Source organism: Tenrec ecaudatus, chromosome 16, assembly GCF_050624435.1.
Source record: "Tenrec ecaudatus isolate mTenEca1 chromosome 16, mTenEca1.hap1, whole genome shotgun sequence".
Classification (NCBI taxonomy): Eukaryota; Metazoa; Chordata; class Mammalia; order Afrosoricida; family Tenrecidae; genus Tenrec; species Tenrec ecaudatus.
The window spans coordinates 45,071,404-45,094,425 of record NC_134545.1 but is presented as its reverse complement, the minus strand read 5'-3'; the positions used below and the strand labels follow the sequence as shown (position 1 = coordinate 45,094,425).

The window sequence follows — 23,022 nt, the reverse complement described above, 5'->3', positions numbered from 1 at the left end:
GAATAAGGAAAAGTGAAGAAGAATTGATGCATTTGAATTGTGCTGACAAGGAATATTGAGAGTTGGGCAATGTCTGATATCCTGCTTACAGGAGGGAGAAGAATCCTTCTCCATAGAAGCCAAGGCTGATTGCCACAAGGCAGAGGTCAGATATGCCTCCACCCTCCATCATTCTTTTACCATATTCTGTTATCAACTATTTCTGTTAAATTCGACCTCTTGGCTGGATTTGTTCCAATAGTCTGCTGCACTAGCCTCACAGAATTGAAGATACCACGTTACCTCAAGCCAGGATCAGAAAACATAAAATATATATAGCCTTTTGTCCACAGCAGAGCCTCTCAGCCACATGGTCCCTTAGCCCTCTTCCTCGGTTGGCCAGGAAGCCAGGCCACTGCTCTGCCTTATCTTCTTAGAGTCTTGACTCTGTCCCATGATTTATTAAGAATACATAGATACACACCTAACCTATATGCTCATCTGTTCCACCTCGCAGTCTTCTTGCCTCAGCCTCTGGTCATGGCTTAGCTCCTTTGCCTTGTGTGCAGCCGTTGGTGCATCTGATCTTAACCTCTGCCACTTCAGTTAGAGCTCTGAAACCTCCACTGGTTACTTCTTCCTGCTGTCCTGGGATTTGGATTTCTCTGCTTGCAAGGTGGCTCTTATCCACAGAGGAATGGCTTTGATGGTGCTGTGGTTTTTATCTTTCAGCAGACAATATTCCCAAGGTAATAAAGGATGGCAACTTGGTTTATACCCTCGCGTAAGATAGCGAGTTATGAGTTGGGCTGCTTGCCATAACGTTCTTAAGGCATAAACTCACTAGTTTGCAACCAGCAGCTGCTCTGTAGGAGAAAGTTGAAACTTTCTACTTTCAGAACGGCTGACAGTTTTGTAAACACAGGGACTACTTTGTCCAATAGAGTCGTTGTGAATCAGAATCAGCTCTGACAGCAATGTTGGTTTTTAGGCGAAGACTCAGAGTATCTCTCACATTAATCCTGTCCATTAGCATAAACCTCCAAAATGGAAATGTTACCGTAGGCATAGAGCCTAGAGTTTATAGAACACACGTGCTTGCATTTGTGAGTAGAATGACCATATGAATGCATTTCTCAAGTGGTATTGTTGGGTCATTTATTTCTAACTTTTAAAGGAAGTGCCATTGAGTTTTCCACAGTGGTTGGACCACTGTACAGTCCCATCAGCAGTATATGCGGCTTCCAATCTCTCTACACTTGGGACTGATGTCACCACCAAAAATCTTCTAACTGTATCTGGTCTCCATTTTTGTTTAGTGAAATCTTTTGATGGACATCAGTGATTTATTTTTCTACTCTTTGTTAGTTTTTTGTTTATGTTTGATTGTATGGTTATGCCATATATTAAAGCCACTTAAATTTGCTCCTATTTTTTCATTATAGCCTTGGGTTTTACATTTGATTCATGTTGAGGTCTTTTTTGAGTTCTTTTTATGGTGTGACTTGGCTCCTATTTCATTTTTCTGCAGATGAATATCCAGTAAGAGATGATCCCTTAACCATTTAATGAATTCCAGCCCTTTGTCAAATGTCAGCTGCCCTTCACTCAACTCATTGCCATCGAGTGAAGCCCAACTCATAGCAATTCTATCGGACAGAGTGGATTTCTGAGAGTCAATCTTGATGAGAGTAGAGTCAGTCTCATCTTTCTCCCTCAGATTGTCTTTTGTTTTTGAACTACTAACCTTGCAGTGAGCAGCCCAACAATGATCCCACTCTGCCACGAGGACTCCTTTTCACTGTCCTTAGGCGGACAGATGTGCTTCTGGCTTCACAGTTCCATGTCATTGGTCTATAGCTATGTTGCGGTACCAGTATCAAGTTGTTTTAAGTACCATGATTGAAGTAGGCTTTGATCGGGAAGCATGAGACCTCCTACTTTGTTCTTTTTATTTCAGTCTTTGCTTCTTTTAAGTCCTTTTCCTTTCCATATCAAGTTGATAATTAGTGAAGAATGATGCTGGGATCTGGATTGGATGACTCACATTACTTTGAGTAGTGCTAACAGTAAGTTTTCCTGTCCATCATCATGGTACATTGTTCTGTTTTTGTAGATATTTTTCTTTGTAATAGTATTTTGTGGTTTTCTTTGTATAGTTCTTTTGTATTTCTGGTGAGATTCATTTTTCAGCATTTAATCTTTTGGATGGCTATTGTAAATGGTAGCTTTCTGAGTTAAACCTTTTTTTAAAATTAATCTAAGGGAATCTAGTTGATGTTTGTGTGTGATCTTGTTTAAACTTTCTACTTCAGTCTGTGTTACTTTAAATCAAACTCAAAGTCACTGCTATGGAGTCTATAGGATAGACTAGAACTGCTCTTGTCATTCTGAGACACAAACACTTTAAGGGAGCTGAACCCCTGAACCCTGTATCTTTCTCCTGTGGAGCTGCTGGTGGTTTTGAACTGCTTTGTTGTGATTCACAACCTAAAGCCTAATCACCATGTCCCCAGGGCTCCTCTGTTTGTTTACATAGGTGCTGCATTTCTAGAAATTTGTTCATTGGAACATTAATTTTAAACACCACTGAAGCAAAATGTTATTCTCCAAGGGGATTTTCTGTATTTTTACTCAATGTGACTCAGTTAATACACAGTTTTGCATATCAGGCAATCCGATGCATTCATTTTTATAAGCATGATATACCAATAATATTTTAATATGTTAGTGTATCTAATTTCAATGTTTCTGCATCCAGTGGATTAAATATTGAATCTTCATCTTGGTTCTTGATGCGGAGAGATGTTTTCTAACAGCAGAGCTCTCACCAGCCCGCCCTAAAGTTCTAAAGCAGCTTTTTCCCAGCAGGATTCCTGCCCTGCTCTGCAAACTGCTTCCTCCTCTGCAGGGAGAAATCACTTACTACTCTCACAATATCAGCCTCATTAGGGCAAGGAGCCACAGCACAGGAAGTCCAGAGTCTGCACACCAATTCTAGAGAGACCAGAGCCCCATCTGTAAGTGCATGCACAGCTGTAGTCTGATGTGGCCCCAACCCAGTGCTCCGCCGACTGTCTGAATGAAGTGTGACCCTGCCTATGTGTGTCGGCTGTGAGAAGCTGCACGCCTCTCAGCCCTGGCCTCAGTAGTCCTCTGAGTAAGCGCACTGTTTCAGTTGCTTCTTTTCCAATTGCTGGGATAGTATCAACCTCAGTCTGTGAGTCAGCATTTGCTTATACTTTCAGTATACGTACACGATCAAAAGTAATACTCTTTGCAGGATTCAATAATATCAAAAGAGGCTGAAATTCACTTGTGGAAATATCATAGAACGTGTGGTATGTAAATGGACATGCTGTGCCAGGACATGCTATGCCAGGACTTTTTAGCATAATATCCTAATTTTTGTCAGTTGTGTATTTGTGTGTGTTATTATCGTTGGTGTGCTAATTGTGAGTTCAAAATACATCACATTTTCTTTTTATTAGATGTGAATATAAAACATTGTACTTATCATTACTTCATTAATCTAATCAATAAACAATCAATCAACTTATTCTCTATTTTACTAGTTGGAATGGACTTGATGGCGGTGGGTTTGGTTTTTTAACATAATATACTTGTTTTTGTCTTTTGACTCACAATATTGAAAATATTTTTACTGACCCTATACAGAAAAACTGACCTCTTTCCTGAAAAAATGACATTATATCTCATTAGAGTATACATGTATTTACTGACTACTTATCAGTATTCTAATTTTAGAGTTCTTGAACTTCGAATAAACAAAAAATATGAAATGTTATTTTGTACTTAGTGTAGTTTATATTCTTTCTTTTTCTTTTTTTAATAATTTTCTTGGGGGCTCATACATACAACTCTTATCACAATCTATAAATACATCAAATTTTTAAGGCACATTTGTACATTCTTTACCCTCATCATTGTAATTTTATTCTTAAAATATTCATAAAGTAATACATCTTTATATTTTCAGTGGATTACATAGTGCAGGGTATCTTGCAACACTTTTTAGTAGCTGAATAACTTTGGAATTCAGGATTTTATACCCCTTCCTTTTAAAAATTTGTTTTCTAGATTTACTAGTGATGGTATGACATATTGTACTTTTAAAATTTAATATATACTGAAGATAATTTATTTTCCAAATGTACTGAGTTCACTCTAGGTTACTTTAAAAAGACAATTTGAGCACTTTTCAAATCAATCTCCTTGATAATAGGTAGTTTTATTTTAAATTCTGTGGGAAAATAATAAATTATAGGGTTTTTTTGTAGTCTGTCTTGATGAGAGAGTCAATGTTATATGATTTTATCAGATCTTTATTATGAAATATTTTAAACAGTATTATCTCAGTTTAATGGAAACTGACATTCGATCCTAACAAATATCCTTCTGAGACATTATTTTTATCACATGGGTATTTAAATTTAAAATATATTTTACAAAAGAATATGGGTACGTTATTCAGAATTCAAGAATTGTAATGAAATGATCACCTCTTAGGCCATCATCCAGTATTCTCCAGCTAGCAATTGTAAAATGATTATGTATGGTTGACTTCTGACTGATAATTCTCAGTAAAATCCCACTTTCTCATGATTATTTCATATTGAGGCTTTAGACTTAAGTCTATATTTGTAAAGTTTCCTTTTATGTAACATTTTAGTTTCTTGGCACTTTACTCCTGAATTATAATTCCTTTCTTCTTCTTCTACTTTTTCTTTTTAAAGTCTGTTTATAGTCAGTGGGATTAAAAACACACTTCCAGTTTTAGAGCAGATTTATCATTTATCCTGCAGGCTGTTCTTTAATTTGGAGCTCTTAAGATATTCCCCAGATGTTTTAAACTTCAGCAACCTTGTGGTTTCCTTTATTGGAATCTCTGTTTTGTAGTATTTGGAAGATGAAAGAAAACATCTCCTCAATATCCAAACATCTTTCATATTGGTTTTAATTTCTTTTGATGTAAAGAAAGCATAAGATAAAACTCAACTGGTTTTCAAAACTAATGTAGCATTGGATATGATTGTATTTGTTTTAAATTTAAATTGTTTTTAAATGTTTTTGACATTTGGTTAATTGTGTAATAGGTTGTGTCATGAATTTTATTTTACTTATGTCAAGTTGAGAATGTTTAGTTTGATTTTTGATTTTTAAAAATGCCAGTCAGATTGTCTCTCTTCAGAGGGAAGCTTTGTTCAACATTCTGTGTAAAAATCAGCAACTAAGTTGTTCTTCCACCAGTATAAAAATAATTGGTATGGATTGTGATAAGAGATGTAAGAACCCCTTATAAAAGTATTTTAAAAATAATTGGCAATGTTTATTCAGTTCTTACTATGCACAAAGTACAGGCACAATCTTTACAAAAGATTTTAAAGTTTAAATTTTGTTACAATTTTTTGTTACAATTTTACAAGTTGGTAGCCTATACTTTAAAATCCTACAGTAGCAGCAATAACAAGATTCTCATTTAATCCTTGCACAGTTTGTATATCAGTGATTTACTAATATCCTCCCACCCTGCCATGTGTACCATACCTGTGTCCACCAAGCACTATGCTTAAATATTGTGTAAAGTGCAGCAGCAACAAAAAAAACCTCAAAGAATTTGTTCTTTATCCCCATGTTATACAATTAGATGAACATGGAAATAAAGGCAGCTCTGTTGGACACCTGAGATTTTGCTTTTAACCATTAAGAAATGCTCCTTATCTTTGATTTCTAAAACCCATAGTTGGTTTTACATGCCTTTGGTGAAATATTTGGTATTGTTGGTTATTGATATTTTTTTTTCCTTCTTGCTTGTCTCTTTTGGCTCTATTTCTTGTTTTTGGGTATCCCCCCTCTTTTCTCTGGTATTGTCTAAAACAAAAACAAGCTAACTGCCATCAAATCGATTCTAACTCGTAAGGACCTTATAAGACAGGCTAGACCAGTCCCTGTGGGCTTCCAAGACTGTAACTCTACCAGAGTAGAAAACCTCTTCTATCTCACTCGGGCTTGTGTTTTCAAACTACTGACCTTGTGGTTCGCAACCCTCCTGTTAAATCTCGGTGTTTCCCTGTTCCATCCTCTGGGTTACTCTGTTGTGTCTGGCCATGGACTTTTTTTAAATTTTAATCTCACTAGGAATCTGCTGAGTTTCTTAAATACGTAGCATAAAATCTTTAATAAAATGTGTGCCTTTTTAGCCCTTCTTTTGCACTTTTCTCTGTCTCTTCTGGTACTAACTCCACTTATACATGTGCTAAGGTTTGTTACACAAATGTGAGATCAGAGAGCTTATACTTTATTTTCCCTGCTCCGCTCTACCCTTCCTGCAACTGTGCGCGATCCTGGAATGGGCAACGGGCAAGCGATAGACGACTACAATGGGCATTTGCCCTCACCACTTGGGCCACCGTTTCTCTGGTTAGCTGGAAGACTTAGAAAGAAAATTAGAGTGGTTGGAGGGGAATAGAAAGACTCTCTCCAACTCTGAAATTGAGAGATTACCTCTCTTGCTTCTCAAGCACCAACTATAGGGCTTTTCAAGCAAAAATACAGGGTATTATTTTTGCATGAGTGAATGTCCGCTGTATTATTGAATTTTGATTGGGTGATTCTTGAGTGGGTTGGAGCAAATTCATCACAGGTTCAGTCCTACTTCAGCTTTTGGTTTTCTTCGTCAATCTTGTTATTGTTGACTTCTCAGAGTTGTCAGATGGCTGCTCTATTTGTTCTTGAGTTCCATGTATTCTGTCCAGGAGCATTTACTGAAGATGCTTAGCAGAACACACTTTCTTCATAATACCTGCTATGAAAATTCACTTTCAGATTTTGAAAGATATTTTTTAAACTAATAATTAAAATATATATATATATTTTTTTTTGTTCAGGGAAGCATTATAGATTGGTAATTGTTTCCAGCACTTCAACAGTGTCATTTACTTATCTTTGGGCTTCATCGAGTGGCTTTGCCTGCCCTTACCCAGGGGCAAAGTGCCTGAGAATCCTTAGTTTTGATTGTCTATCCCCCCGGGCTTTTAATTCTTAACTAAGCGGTTCAGGTCCTCCCTGGCCTGTTTTTGTGTCTTCTGCACCGCCGGACTGGAAGATCTTTTTCTCTGCTCATCACAGGATTTGGGATATTCCCTTAGCCTGCCATTCACTCCCAGAATTTAGCAAATGTGTTATGGGACAGACCACTTATCTCTCTGAGGTTCTTGAAATGTCAAATTTGGCTCTAACTTCATGCTCAGAGCTACTGCTCAGTACTTTTCCCTTTTTTTTCTCCCTTCAGTAGTGGCCATCTGGGCCCAACTCCCCACCCCACTTCCCATCCTCTGGCTTATGCCCAGACTCTGTAAATGTGGCCAAGTGGGAGAAACAGCTGTCAGTTCTGGCCTGACCTTTGAACTTCTCACCTCTTGGGAAATATATCCATTTAGTCTTTGTTGTTTGCATGGCTTTCTGGTGCCTTTACTGTATCTGACTTTCCTTGTCAGTGGGAGGGTTGGCTGTGACCTTCTAGGTGCTACTCAGAATCTTGAGTTCTATGTGGTATGTTTTGATTAGGGACCTAAGTGTTTGAATGAGTGCTTCTGGTGAATGATTTTTTAAGTTTGTCTGAGGGTAATGGTTAATTGTTGCTTGGATACTTTTTTCATACGCTTCTAGAAGAACTAGGTCTTCATTACAAAACCTGGGCTCAGTGACAGAATGGCAGATGAGACAAACCAATAAAGAGGGGAAATCATGTGGTTTATGTTTTAAAACCATGTCTGCACATGATGGACTATGTGTTTACCTAGACTGTATGTGCCAGTTTTAGAACTACTCCTACCATATTGTTCTTTTGCTTAGTAATGGAATTTTCTTTCCTTGTGTGATTAAAATGTGAAAAAATATTACTGGTTAAAGAAAATCTTAAAAAAGCTTTGTTTTATTTTTAAGTTTTTATATTGGGTAAAAATGTAATACGTATCATGCTTTCATCTGAATTTATGAATATTTCATTTTATTTTAATTATTGCTACTCATATAAGAGGGGCTTTGAAATTTTGTTGGAGAAATTCTATTTTTTAATTCCATTTTTCCACAAAGTTGTTGGATCCCCTTCATACAAGGTGCTTTTTTACTGTACATGTAAGTTACACTTATCTTAAGTGACCTAAGAAACATCATTCATATGCACAGTTGTCAATGGAAATAGTTAAACCTCTAACCACTTTAGAATTGAATAAGGGTTTATCTGAGTAACACATCGCTTTAAACTGCTTTTTTATCCAAGAAGAGAAAACGAGAGGCTTGAGAAGTACCTTTAAATTACAACCCTTATGAACCTATAGTTTAACCTTAATTTCAAATGATTGTTACTTTTTCCATCTTTTTTTAATATGCTTAAATGTAAACACATGTGGGAAATGTTTTTTTGGCTTTTATCAAACTGACATTTAAGTCAGTTTTTTTCAACCTCACTTAAACATTTGTGGTAAAAACTTTCAAAGCTTTGAATCTCACAATTTGCCTGTGGATCCTTCTCCATCATTATTCTATTAACATTTGGTCTTAATAAGTAGAACTTGTTTAGAATTAAGAATTACTTATGTTTTTCATTTATTTTATGTTTAGATGAGGACTTTGGAAAGAACTTCACCAGAAATTGTACTTGTCAGTTGTGAATGTTTGCTAGGAAGTATATATATTTTAGTTTTATTGTAATTCTTATAAGCGTGTTATCCCTTATGCTTGTATGTCTACTATCTTTATTAAATATTCAGAATTGTTGATGCTTGGGTAATATCAGTACAATCTGGAGGGCTTTTTTATTCTTTACATGGTGCTGAGCTCATTTAGTTTCCTGAGATTTGGGTAAGAGTGGCTTCAGCTTCTGTGACTGGAAAGCAATGACCCTGAGAACTAGAGCTTTAAAAGTGAGGTTTGGGCTCATTTTCTTGTTCATAATTCTCTTTTATATACGTCATTAAAATATAAGAATGATTTCTCATGAAGTCTTTTACTTCAAGTAGTGTTTGCTTCAGATCAAATAACTGGAGAAGCTGCACATAAACATTGAGTTATTTCTATTATATAGTTTCTTCTCTCTCTTATCTTTATCACCTTTCCTTTACTTTTTCCCCTTAATTTTAACGTGTCTTCTGCGTGCATCTTTAAAATAACCAAATCACAATTGAGTGTAATTAAAAAGTAGTTGATACCATGAGGCATTTTATTGCAAATATTCTATAAAAATCTTTTATATGATTTTATTATATTCTTAACTATAAATAATCTGCAACTTGCACATTGTGAGAACTGTGTTCAAGTAACTAAACTGGCATCGGAGGATAATGGATCTGACTCCACATCTTCCCCCTACACATAAGGTCAACAAAAGACAGAGCCACATATGACTGAACCTTCAAACTGGGATGAGACAACATAACAGGAATTCCAACACCTTGAAAGTGGAGGAATAACCTTCCTATGTCAATAGAACTTCGTATAAATAAGTATCTGTATATTTGAGAGAGAGAAATGAAACAGAGTCCTGTTAAATTCTTACAGCCTTTCCACATGAATATATTTCCAAATAAAAAGTTGTTTTCTTTTTAAAAAGTCAGAGCTCATGTATGCCTTCAATTGGAAACTGGGGATAATTGTATGAATTTTACCTACCAGAATTATTTTGGGTTTTAAATTTGTTTGCCTTGTCTTTCTGTGTCCAGGTGTATATTCCTGTCCGTATAGCTAGCTAGACAGGTATATGCAGTGTAGGTTTTGAATTGCTTTTAGTAGTTCCCTGAGGTAGCATATTCTTCTTTATAAATAAATAAATATAATATATAAATTAATATAATAATAATAAATTAATAAATTATAAATAAATCAGATATATTTAATTATAACCCCAAACTAATCCACTGCATGGGTCCATTTTGACTGATAACTAACCTATAAGATTGACTAGAACTTCTGTGGGTTTCTGAGACTCCAGATCTTCATAAGAGGAGACACAGCCCATTCTAGAGTGAATCGTAGGTTTGAACCCCCATGCGGGGTTAGCACCAGCACTAATCCCATCTTCCCACCTGAGTTCTCTGACTGAAGTATAGTGAACTATTATTTACCTATACTTTAATGTGTTCAGTCCTGTGGATTTGATAAATATTTGTGTAATCACCAGAAAAGATCATTTCCATGGAGTCCTGGGTGGCATAGCAGTTATGCTTTGTCCTGTGATCCTAAAGAACATTTCCATAACTCCCCATAATTCAAGCTCCCTTTTTAGAGTTAAGTCATAATAATATAGATAACATTTCCCAATTCTACATTTTCTCCTGGACAATTCAATGAAACCAAGTACATCAATCATCCTGTGTAAAAATGCATATACTGTAACAGTCACGTCTCCTCCCTGAGGCCTGGCCATACAAAATTTCTATTAATCTTTTATCCATTTTTCTTCATTATTGAATATGTATAGTGCAGGGACAATGAATTATTTAATATGGTTCCTCTAGCCCAGTGGTTCTCAACCTGTGGGTCGTGACCCCGTTGGGAGTTGAACGACTGTTTCACAGCGGTTGCCTAAAAACATCGGAAAGCACATAAATATTTCACAATATATAACTACATATTGTTCTGTGATTAATGTCTATGCTTTAGTTATGTTTAATTATGTTCAATTTGTAACAATGAAACTACATCCTGCATATCAGATATTTACATTATGGTTCATAACAGTAGAAAAATTACAGTTAGGAAAACAATGTTATGGTTGGGGGTCACCACAACATGAGGAGCTGTATTAAAGCTTCGTGGCATGAGGAAGCTTGAGAACCACGGCTCTAGCCAATGTCTCTAACCCCTTGTCAAGTGACCTTTTCCTGCATGGATCTGGGAAGAAGGTAGGGGAAAATACAGATAGGATTTACCTGTGAGTAACTGTGAACAAGACTGACTGGAGTGCTATCCCATTGTGTGTAAAAAGAGCTCTCCTCGTAACACAGGGAATCCAGGATCAATAAACCCCTCAGGACCAATAATGAGAATAGACATACCAGGAGGGGAAGGGCAAGGTGGGGGAGAAAAGGGGACTCGGTCACAATGAGCTCTATGTAACCCTTTTCTAGGGGGATGGACAATAGAAAAGTGCGTGAAAGGAGACAGTGATTGATGTAAGACATGGTGGGGATTATAAATTTATAAAATATCAAGGGTTCAAGTGAGGGAGATGAGTTGATATCAAGGGCTCAAGTAGAAAGAAAATGCTTTGAAATGATGATGGCAACATATGTGCTTGACACAATGGATGGATGGATGGATAGTGATAAGAACTGTAAGAGCCCCAACTAAAAAACATTAAAAAATTTTAAAAGAAATTGCTCTCCAAGAAGTAGGAGGGGGTTATCTCATTACCTGCATGATCCAGCAATGGAGTGTGTCCGCTGGACCTTGAGAGCTGTACAGTAAACCTCCTGGTTCCAGAAGACTAGAGGTAGACGAGGGCGAGATATGCCCCTGGATGCTTAATTCATGGAGCTTGAGCAGAATGCCTCCAATTTGAGGATTACAGAAGAGCGGCCTTCCATTTTGGCATTTATTAGCTGCCCTGAGAAACGTTTGCAACATGTCCAGGTAAACAACTCTATCCTGAGCATTTCTCACTAGCGTTACAACCTGTTGCCTTACTTAATACATTCTTTTTGTTAACGCTAATCATTTTAAATAAATTCTTGAATCCTGAATATTATCCGTGAGTTCTTTGTAGAGCCATTACTAGAGATATTAGAACTAAAATAGAAAAGTAGAGAAGGCCAGGTAAGACAACATAGAGAATTCTTTACATATTCTGTATGATGTATTCATTTCAAAGTTACCACAAAAACTTTCCAAGTGACTCATAGGGACTATGGATGATAGTATAGAACTTCCCTGTGGGTATCTGAGCCGGTAAACCTTTGAGGGGACAGAAAATCTTACCTTTCTCCTTTGGGCCAGGAAAGAGGTTGAACTGCTGACCTTGGACTTAGCAGTCTAACAGTGTAATTAATTCACTACAAAACAGAGTTGCTCAAATTTAATATAAAAAGGTCTTTGTACGAGGTAGAAATGAATAATGCAATAGCATGTATGTATGTATACATATTTAATCAATCTAAATCCAAGATTATGAATGATGCTTTAGGACCGGGAGCCATTCGATGTGTGCTATATTATATTATTTAGGATAGCATAGATGGTCAGAGTTGTCAAGAAATCATTTATTTTATTTTTTGAAGTCATTTTATTTAATGTGTAAATATAGTCTAGTCAGTCACTTAGATTTTATTTTAGGAAGCTCAAAAAATGAAAATATTATATATTTTTTATTTTTCTAAGTTCATGCTTATTTGATTTTAAAAAAAAAGGAAAGCAACAATGTCATTCATAAATGGTGAATATTATATGTTAGAGAAAAACAGATAAATCATTAGAACTAGAGATATTAGCAACTTGGATAGATTTTTTTTAACTTGATTATATTTCTGAATGTCGGGATGAATGAAAATTAAAGCAAATACATTAGTATTAAAACATAAGATAATGACTAATAATAAAATGTGCCTGGCTTATCATCAAAACTTAGGAAACATTAAGAGATATTAAATACTAAGTAAATATTGTGTGCTACATGCTGTGTTAAAGTATGTATATGCATATGTATAATTGTTCAGTCATAAGTCTAAGATTATGAATGATGCTTTGGAAAGAGTAGTGGTCAGATGTAGTGGTTAGACTCATAGTGATTGGACACTCGTGGTTAGGTCTGAGGATCTATGATATCCTAAATCATGTGCCATAGCAAATATCTAACCACTACTCATAGCAATGCATTATTCATAATCTTGTATTTAAGATTGTTTGATTTTATATATATATATATATATCATAAAAAGTAAATATCCAAACACAACAGAGTTTGTGCAGGGAGAGCTGTATCTGCACACACACACACACACACACACACACACATTCTCTCTCTCTTTCTCTGATCATGTAGTTAGAATAAGAGCCCTGAGAGTCAAATATTTATTTGCTTGTTTATTTATTACATGATAGTTAGACTTCTTTTCCGTTCTCCCATTTTTTTCCTGTTCTGTGTTTCCATTGTTGTTTGCTTTATAAAAGCTATTAAGAGTTCAGCTTTACTTTAGATATCCTAAAGAAATTAGAAAATCAAAACTAAACATAAAAACAAAACTTTTTTACTCTACATTATATGATAATGGAAACACTGTTAATACTAAATGTTTTTAGTTTTCTATGATAGAAATGATAAAAGTTGCCATTTAAAAAATAATTTCGATATCGACCATCCATCCTCACCTCCGCAGAATTCCTTTCTGGTCCTCCATTGCCTCGATTCATTCTTTGGTTTCCTACGACCCAAACCAAAATCACATTTCGGGCCATCAAATTGAGACTGACTCGCAGTGACATTGTAGGATCGCATAGAACCGCCTCTTTGGGCGTCCAAGGTTACAAATCCTCTGGGGGCAGAGGCCTCAGCCTTCTCCTGTGGAGTAGCTGGTGGTTCCAGTTCCAGTTGTGGTTAGCAGCCCAGCACAGAACCTCACCATCGTCTCTGGATCTTGCCACCTGTTTACTCGGCCACCTGAGATATTATCCTTTCCCTTTAGTTTTAAAAAGTATTTTCATACTTTATATTGTGTCTGTTTGCTGGATATTTCTTTGGGTTTTCTAGTTTTATCTTTGTTTATATCATTGCTCAGTTTTATTGTTCATACCATTCATTTTATTGATTTAAAAAATATTTCAATAGCATTAAATAAATGCTTCCAAGCTTTAATATTGTTAAGATATGATTACTCCTCAAATTAATCTACATATTGCATTTTGACCCTATTTGAGGCCTGGGTGGTATCTTTGTCCCTCCAATTTAGCGAAGCTGACAGACTCAAGGGACTCAGAATAACAAAACTCTTAAAAATAACATACTTTTCTATTAAAAATTTGCTACAGAGCAACAATGAGTGGTATTGGCATAAAGACACACGTATTACTGTTACAGGCCAGCAAGAGAGACTTGAGAGCCAGGAAGTAAACTGACACCGTTATGGTCAATTATTTCTTAGAAGAGTCCCAAGACACATCAGTAGAAGAAAGAATAATCTTTTCAACAAATAGCACTCGAACAAACACACACACACACACAAAGAAGTTAGACTAATACATTATATTGTATTTTAAAAACTCTCAAAATAGCCAAGATACTTAAATATAAAACTAAAGCTCTTGGAAGAAAGCATAGAGTACTTCTTTGAGACCTTGAATTTGACATTGAATTCTCAGATATAACACAAAAAGAACAAATAGCAAAATTGATCAATTGGATATCATAAAAATTCTTAACTTTTCTGCCATAAAGGACTAAAAGATAACTCTCAAAATGGGAGAAGTATTTGGAAATCATTTATCTCATAGTGTTTTGTATCTTGAATGTGGCCTGTCTTTAGAAATCCAAACAATTGATTCAAAAGGAAATCACCCTGATAATTATAATAATCAAGTGTTCTAATATTAAAGATAAGGAAATAATCCTGACATTGCAGCAAACAAGACAATTATATCTAAAGGGTAAGTAACTAGAATAAATTCAGATTTTCCTTCCAAAGCCATTCAGGTACGAAGCCCAATGGAATAATACATTCAAAATTCTGAAAGAAAAAAAATTGCCAAACAAGAATCCCATATACAAAAAATTATCCCTCAAATATGAGAAGAAATTAAAAACATTTACAAATAAGGAAAAACTAAGCAAATGTATGAAAAATGACCACCTTTACTAAAAATATTAGAAAAGAAATTATGGAAAATGCATTATGCTTGTGCAGTATACAGTGTCAAACAATACTAACTAAATTAAAACAAGGAATCATACATGGCATTCCGCTATGAATGTAAAAATAAAGCAAGCAAAGGGAACATAGTTAGACAATAGTACTCAAACAGAGAAGATATTGAACTATTCACAAAATACAACAAACTTTTAAAATTGGAAGTAAAACTACAAAGAAAAAATTATAATTTCGACAAAACAAACAGGATAAAAACTATATAAGCAAGACAAACAATAAGATCAAAATAGAAAGAGAATCAAAAAGACCACTGAAAACAACAGGAACAGAACATGAAAAGTAATGAAAACCGAAACCAGTAACATCATAAAAAACTTATTATAAAATGACATCAGCAAAACCATATTTATTAATAACACCACTGAATAATTGGAATGAATTCACCAATTAAAATACAAAGAATAACAAAGGTTAAAAAAAGCACAACCCTTTTATATGCTGCTTACAAGAAAGTCACCTTATATATAAAGATGTCCATAAATATACAAAGGTGGTACCTGAAATAAAAAATGGAATAAAGCTCCACTTGGCAGAGCTTTTGTATTGCATATTACCTGGGAAAGTTCTCTTTGCTCACAGTGAATTTTTTTTTGTAGTCATAGTCAAATGGTGATTCTTTTTTATTCTGCTTTTTTTAAAAAAAAACATTTTATTAGGGGCTCATACAGCTCTTATCACAATCCATACATATACATACATCAATTGTATAAAGCACATCTGTACATTCTTTGCCCTAATCATTTTCTTTTTTTTTCTGTTCTTTTTTTACATTTTATTAGGGGCTCATACAACTCTTATCACAATCCACACATATACATACATCAATTGTATAAAGCACATCCGTACATTCTTTGCCCTAATCACTCTCAAAGCATTTGCTCTCCACGGTGAATTTTTTCATGAAAGCTGTTTCATTTTAATCTCGTGTTGTTGTTTTTTGTGTGTGATAGCCGATTTAAGAGCTTTAATGGAACCTTCAAATACTAGAAGAAAAGATAAAAAGATTACAACAAAAATAAAATCAGAAAAATTTTAAACTATAGAAAACAAAAGATAAGAATTTGATTCTTTGAAAAGATGAACAAAATTGATAAACCACTGGCAACCTTCACAAAATAAGAGAATGAGGAAAAACACAGGATATCATTGCTGACATCAGATGAATCTTAGTTCAAAGCAGAGAATACCAGAAAGCTATTTATTGTGCTTTATTGACTCTGCAAACACATTGACTGTGTGGATCATAACAAACTGTGGATAACCTTTAGAACAGTGATTCTCAACCTTCCTAATGCCGCCACCCTTTAACACAGGTCTATCTATTGTAGTGACCCCCCCCCACCATAAAATTATTTTCGTTGCTACTTCATCACTGTCATTTTGTTACGGTTATGGATCAGGATGGATCAGGTAACTCCTGTGACAGGGTCATTCGACCCCCAAAGGGGTTACGGCTTATAGGTTGAGAACCGCTGCTTTAGAAGCATGGGAATCCCGGAACACTTGATTGTGCCCCTGTGAAACTTGTACATGGATCAAGAGGATACTGCATAGTTCAAATCAGGAAAGGTATGTGTCAGGGCTGTATCCTTCCACCAGAGTTACTCTGTATGCAGAGCAAATGATCAGAGAAGCTGGATTATAAATTAAGAATGCAGCATCAAGATCAGGGGAAGGCTTACTACCAACCAGCAATATGCAGATGACACAACCTTGCTAAGTGAAAATGAGTAGGGCTTGAAGAATTTAGTATGGATTACAACTCAATGTTAGTAAGACCTAAACCCTCACAACTGTACCATGATACATGGAGAAAGAGTGAAGTTGTTAAGGATGTTACCATGTGTGGGTTCACAATCAATGCTCCTGGAGTCAACAGATAAGATCAAAAGACCAGTTGCATTCTGTTAATTTGCTGCACAAAAATAACCCTTTAGTGCGAGGTAGTACCGATGAAGAACACAGCTTTCCCCCAGATCCTGGATGCTTCCTACCCCCAACTACCATGATCCGAATTCTACCTTGCAGGGCTGGATAGGACAGAGGTTGTACACTGGTACATATGAGGGCTAGAGGCACAGGGAATCCAGGGTGGATGATACCTTCAGGACCAAGGGTGTGAGGGGCGATGCTGGGAGAGTGGAGGGTGAGTGGGTTGGAAAGGGGGAACTGATTACAAGGATCCACATGTGACCTTCTCCCTGGGAGAGGGACGGCAGAGAAGGGGGGGGGGAGGGAGACTCCGGATAGGGCAAGATATGACAAAATAACGATGTATAAATTAGCAAGGGCACATGAGGGAGGGGGTAGTGGGGAGGGAGGGGAAAAAAAAAGAGGACCTGATGCAAAGGGCTTAAGTGGAGAGCAAATGCTTTGAGAATGATTGGGGCAGGGAATGTATGGATGTGCTTTATACAATTATGTATGTATATGTATGGATTGTGATAAGAGTTGTATGAGCCCCTAATAAAACGTTTAAAAAAAAAAAGAATAACCCTTTAAGCTATTGAAAAGCAAGGATGTTACTTTAGGAATAAGGGCCTGACCCAAGTCATGGTAATTTCATATGCCCCATAAGCATGTGAACGTTGGACATTGAATAAGACAGACTGAAGAAGAATCAATGATTTTGAATTGTGGTGCTAGAAAAGAGTATTGAAAGTATCATGGACTGCTAAATGGGCAAACCAACTTGTCTTGGAAGAAGTAAGGCCAGAGTACTTCTTACAGGCAAGGATGAGGAGACAGTGTTACATATTTTGGACATATTGTGAGGAGATACCAGTCTCTGAAGAAAGACATCATGCATGGTATGGCCTTTAAGGAGATGGATTTGACACAGTGGCTGTAAGAGTGGGCCTCAAGCACAGGAACGCGTGAGAATGGCGCAGTGCTGGGCAGTGTTACTTCTATTGTGTTAGGCGTTGTTATGTGCCAGAAGGAATCCTAGTTTCTTTGTAAATATCAAGTTTCATATGTAATATTTATTGAGTAGCTACTAAAGATGGGAATAAAGAAGATAGTTTATTCAACTTATCAGTTTAATCCTCATTGCAATTTATAAGATATAGAAGGCTATGTTGTGGCAAAGGTAGATAGTAAATGTTATGACTAGAATTTCAGTTTATAGTCAGATTCCAGTCTCCAGCAATTTGCGGTTTGCTTTCCAATGTAGAAAGTGAAATATTTCATTCTATACTTTTCCAAGTTGAATTAGAGATGGTTTGCTGTAGTTTTAGTGTCTATAACAAATTTAGATCTGTTAGTTCTTCCTAAAATATTATGACCCTTAGCTATTTAAAGAGTGAGGCTTCTGATATAGGAGAAGAGACTAAACTTAAGAAAAGAGGCCCTAAACTGTGAGAAATGATGGTGCATTTGTTTCCTAGGATTGTCATAGTAAGTTACTATAACCTGGGTGGTTTATAACAATGGGAATTTCTTTTTTCTTTTTCTCTCTTTTTAAAATTTAATCATTATATTAGGGGCTCATACAATTCTTATCACAATCCATACATACATCAATTGTGTAAAGCACATTTGTACATTCATTGCCCTCACCATTCTCAAAACATTTAATCTCCACCTAAGCCCCTGGCATCAGGTCCTCATTTTTTTCCCCTCCCTCCACGCTCCCCCCTCTCCTTCATGAGCCCTTGATAATTTGTAAATTATTATTTTGTTATATCTTTCCCTGTCTAATGTCTCTCTTCACCGACTTTTCTGTTGTCTGTCCCCCAGGGAGGAAGTCACATGTAGATCCTTGCAATCGGTTCCCAGAAATTTATTTTTTCACAAGTCTGAAATCAGGAGTCAACAATGTTGTGCTTCCTCTGAGATGCTCTGAGTGAATCCTTGACTTCTTTCTGTCTTTATATGACCTTTTGTTTGTTCTTTTATAAGTATACTAGTTAAGGTTCTACCTGGATAGTATAAAGTAATGTTATCTCAAGGTTCTTAATTATAATTGCAAAATCCTTTCTGCAAATAATAGCACATTCACGGGGGATATATCTTTCAAGGCACCACCAGGGAACCCACTAGAGAGCTGGCTAAAACTTTTGGGGGAACGGCCTTTTTAAAAGGGAGTGACCTCAGATGGGCCTAGATAACCAGTCACTCTCTGCCTATGCACTTTGTTCATTCACTCTCTGTTTCCCCTTCTATCTCTAGCTTCACTCTCGCTGATAGCTTAGTTCACAAACCTAGCTCAGAAGAGATCTAAACGTGTGAACCAGGGCATTGGAGTGTGCAGAATGCCATTGTCTATTCCAAATCTGATCACATCTGGGTTTTTTAAATACATTTTGAATTCTTTTAAATGGTACGGGTGCGTCTTTTGTAAATATTTTTCACGACTAATCTGTTTCCTTACATATTCTGCCCATATAACCAGTCTCTGTTGAACTTTTGTAGTATTTAATATCTTCACTGCACAGTTTGAAGCATTTTCTCTACTTTTTCATATACATTCATCCTTTTGTTCCCCCAAACTTTGTAATCCTTTGCAATTAAAGTAAATACCAGCTCGACCTGGTTGTTTCCTATTATGTGGAAAATGTTAGAGACATGCAATGAACAGATGTGGTATTATAATACCAGTTAATGAATGCTTTTTTAATTCAAAATTATTTGTATTATTGTTCATTGTCCCCTGGCTTGATATGTATTTTAGGAGAGAGTATACATAATTGATCTAGTAGGTAAAATTTCGTGTATAGTGAATATAAACATTTTTCTTGGGAGCAATTCTATAGCTTTTATCAGATGCCAACCATAATAGTTTCTTGACCTTAATTTAGAAGATGGAAACTGTATCACTTAAAAGTTACTTTCCTAAGAGTACAACCCAATGTACTTAGTTCTTCATTAAATTACAAGCATATTAGAATATTCATTTGTCATTATTATATTAAATGCTATAGGAACTTAATGAATTACTTAAATGATAAGTTATGAGTTATTATTTATACCTTCTGTTTAATGTATAATTATAGACAGCATAGACATTTAAAATTCATATAAGGGTATGTTTATGAGGCAATTTAAGTATGGAAATTTGTCATAATATTTTAATTTACTTGATTCAACATAATGATATAATTTTTTTCATAATGATATAATTTTAAAATTCCGATTTTATGCGATTTATTCCACCTTTATTTTAGATTTGTATTATGATAACTGACAGATTCTCATATATATTTCTTTGCTATGATTTTCTTGTAGGTTTGAGGAACTTGTAAAAAAATTCAGTGTTGAATATCATGCTGGTGGCTCTACCCAGAACTCAATGAAAGTGGCTCAGGTTGGTTAATTATTTTAAAGCTTATAAAGAAAAGGATTTAATACAGTCTTGGACATTCAACCTTATGGCACAATTTCTCCATTGTATATTTTGTTGATTGTGAACTAGCTTCTTTTTTGTTTGTTTGAGTTCACTGTTTTAATGCTTGCTCTGTAATACAGTTATACATACATTTCAATAGTATTTTGAGAGAGCATGACTCCTTACACTGTTTACTTGCAAGTTTTTACTTAGAAAAATCCCACTGTTTTGTTTTATTTGTTCATTACTGTTTTAATTTCTTACGATATCCTTTGGCCTGTTTCTGTTTTATAAATTTTCACATTATTGATATGATATTATTTTTTATTTTCTTATATTTTTCCTTTTAATCTATAAGTAGTACTTATTCCTTCATTGTACTTTAACTCTATTTAAACTTTTACTGTGCCAAAGTTTTTTCTACTTTAAAATTTTTATCGTGAATTGGATGAAGTTGTAACGAACAGATCAGTTTTCCGTTCAGCAAGTCACATCACATACATCTTGTTTCATGATGCAGTCCTCACAATGTAACATCTCTTATCCTACTTCTTTGTCCCATTTGACTTTTCCTTTTAAGTAAATCCTGCTCTTGTGATTGCAGCGATCGACAGTTCTAATGATGTACCCTTCTCTGGTGTACTGCACCCGTAACAGACATATTTATTGTTTCTATGACCATTGAGCCTTAGGAGTGAGTTAATTTTCATACCTGAAGGTTATTTTAGGGCTGTAGTTGCAAGTTTCCACCAATCTCTATCTGATTAGTAAGCACAGTCAGTTAGGTAGTTTTATTTTCATTTTAACCATTTTAACCATCCTAGTTTTACACTGTCCTGTAGCGTCTCTGTAAGTCAGAATTGACTTAATGGCGGTGAATTTGTTTGACCTTCTGATAAGAGTAAAATGGTATCCAGTACATATATGTTTTTGTAGAGCATTGACCTAGGGATGTTTTTAATTGACTTTTCATATAAATTAATGAATTCGTTTTCAGGATTATGTTTCAAAACTCTCCCAAATCTTAATCAAATAATTTCCTGGCAAATATTTAGAGATAAGCTAAAATTATAATACTCAAATATAACAGAAACATATTAAAGGAGAGTTTAATAAATTGTAAAGCTGATATACTTAAAAACCATACATTTCAAATGAAATGGTGTTCAATTTTGTTATTGAAGTATTGTTTAGAAATTATAATTGATGAAAATCAGAGGCTTCATCTTGCTTTCTATTGTTATAAAGTTAGCCTTTGGGGATTTTCTATATATTTATTATAAACCCAATTATTTCTGATTATCTTTTTAAAACACTTTTATTGTCATATTCTTCACATATCATACAATTTAATTATTCTGTCATATTAAAGAGATTTGTGTAATCATCAACACAATCCATTTCAGAACATTTTCTTCTCACCCACATTTGTTGTTAGCTGCCCATTTCCCTCCATCCTCTCCTGCCATGCTCCGAGGCAATTATCACCCCAGTTCCAGTCTCTGTAAATCTACCTATCCCGGATTTCAGATACAGAAAATCATGCAAAACACAAATAGGAAGCAAAATGACAACTAGGCAAAACATAGAAAACGACAATCGAAGTAGAAAATATGAAACACTGAAATGATTTTAAAATGGGTAAGAAGGGAGAACATATGATAAGTTGATACATTTTGACCTAACGATATCTTCCATAATCGACTTTAAAAAAATCATTTTATTTGGGGCTTATACAACTCTTATCGCAATCCATACCTGCGTCAATTGTGTAAAGCACATTTGTACATTCATTGCCCTCATCATTCTCAAAACATTTGCTCTCCACTTAAGGCCCTGGCATCAAATCCTCATTTTTACCCTCCCTCCCCACACCCCCCTCCCTCATGAACCCTTGATAATTTATAAATTATTATTTTGTCATATCTAAGACCTCAGACACTCTATCTTTTGATAGCCGGGCTCCATCAGCTTTCTTCACCACATTTGCTTATTCACCCACTTTGTCTTCAGCGATTTTAACTGGAAAGTGGACATCATGGAATGCCAGTTTAATAGAACAAAGTATTCTTGCATTGAGGGAGTACTTGAGTGGAGGCCCAAAGTCCATCTGTTACCTTAGTACTAAACCTGTAAATATATGCATATAGATCTATTTCCCCATCCTAATATATAAATATATTTACATATGTACATGCCTTTATTTAGACCTCTATAAATGCCCTTTGCCTCCTAGCTCTTTCCTCTATTTCCTTTGACTTTCCTGTTGTCCCACTATAATGCTCAGTCTTCATTTGGGTTTTAGTAATTCATTTTGGTTACATTACCCTTGATCATGCCCTCCCATGTCTCCTATACCCTCCTCACTACCAATTTGGATCACTTGTTGTTCCCTTGTCCCTGGGTTTATTAATACCACTACCTTTCCCCGCACCTCCCCCTCTCCCATGTCCCCCTGGGACTGTGGGTCCTGTTGTTTTCTCCTCCAGATAATTCATCCTGCCTGTTTTATTTAAACAGACCTGCGGAGATAATAACATGCACAAAAAAAGACAGAGCAAAACCAAGCAACAAAATAAAACAAAAGCAACAACAACAAACCAATGACAAAAACAAAACACAACAAAAAAGAAAAGCTTGTAATTAGATCAGGACTGTTTCTTGGCCCTTAGGAGTATTTTCTAGTCGAGCCTGTTGGGGCGCAAGCCCTGGCCCCAAAGCCTATTTTTGGTATTCCCTGGGGACATTGTTGCTTTGTCTGCCTTGCTGTTCTGTTTC

The 23,022-nt window shown here is 35.5% G+C and overlaps 1 protein-coding gene across 2 annotated transcripts in view; it reads left to right on the top strand.

Moving 5' to 3' along the window:
* ADK (adenosine kinase) overlaps positions 1-23,022 on the top strand; it is a 560,488-nt gene that overhangs the window by 171,700 nt on the left and 365,766 nt on the right. For both annotated transcript variants that reach the window (XM_075534681.1, XM_075534682.1), the window contains exon 4: positions 20,145-20,223. In XM_075534681.1, coding sequence (XP_075390796.1) covers positions 20,145-20,223 — 79 coding nt within the window. The remainder of the gene's footprint in view (positions 1-20,144; positions 20,224-23,022) is intronic.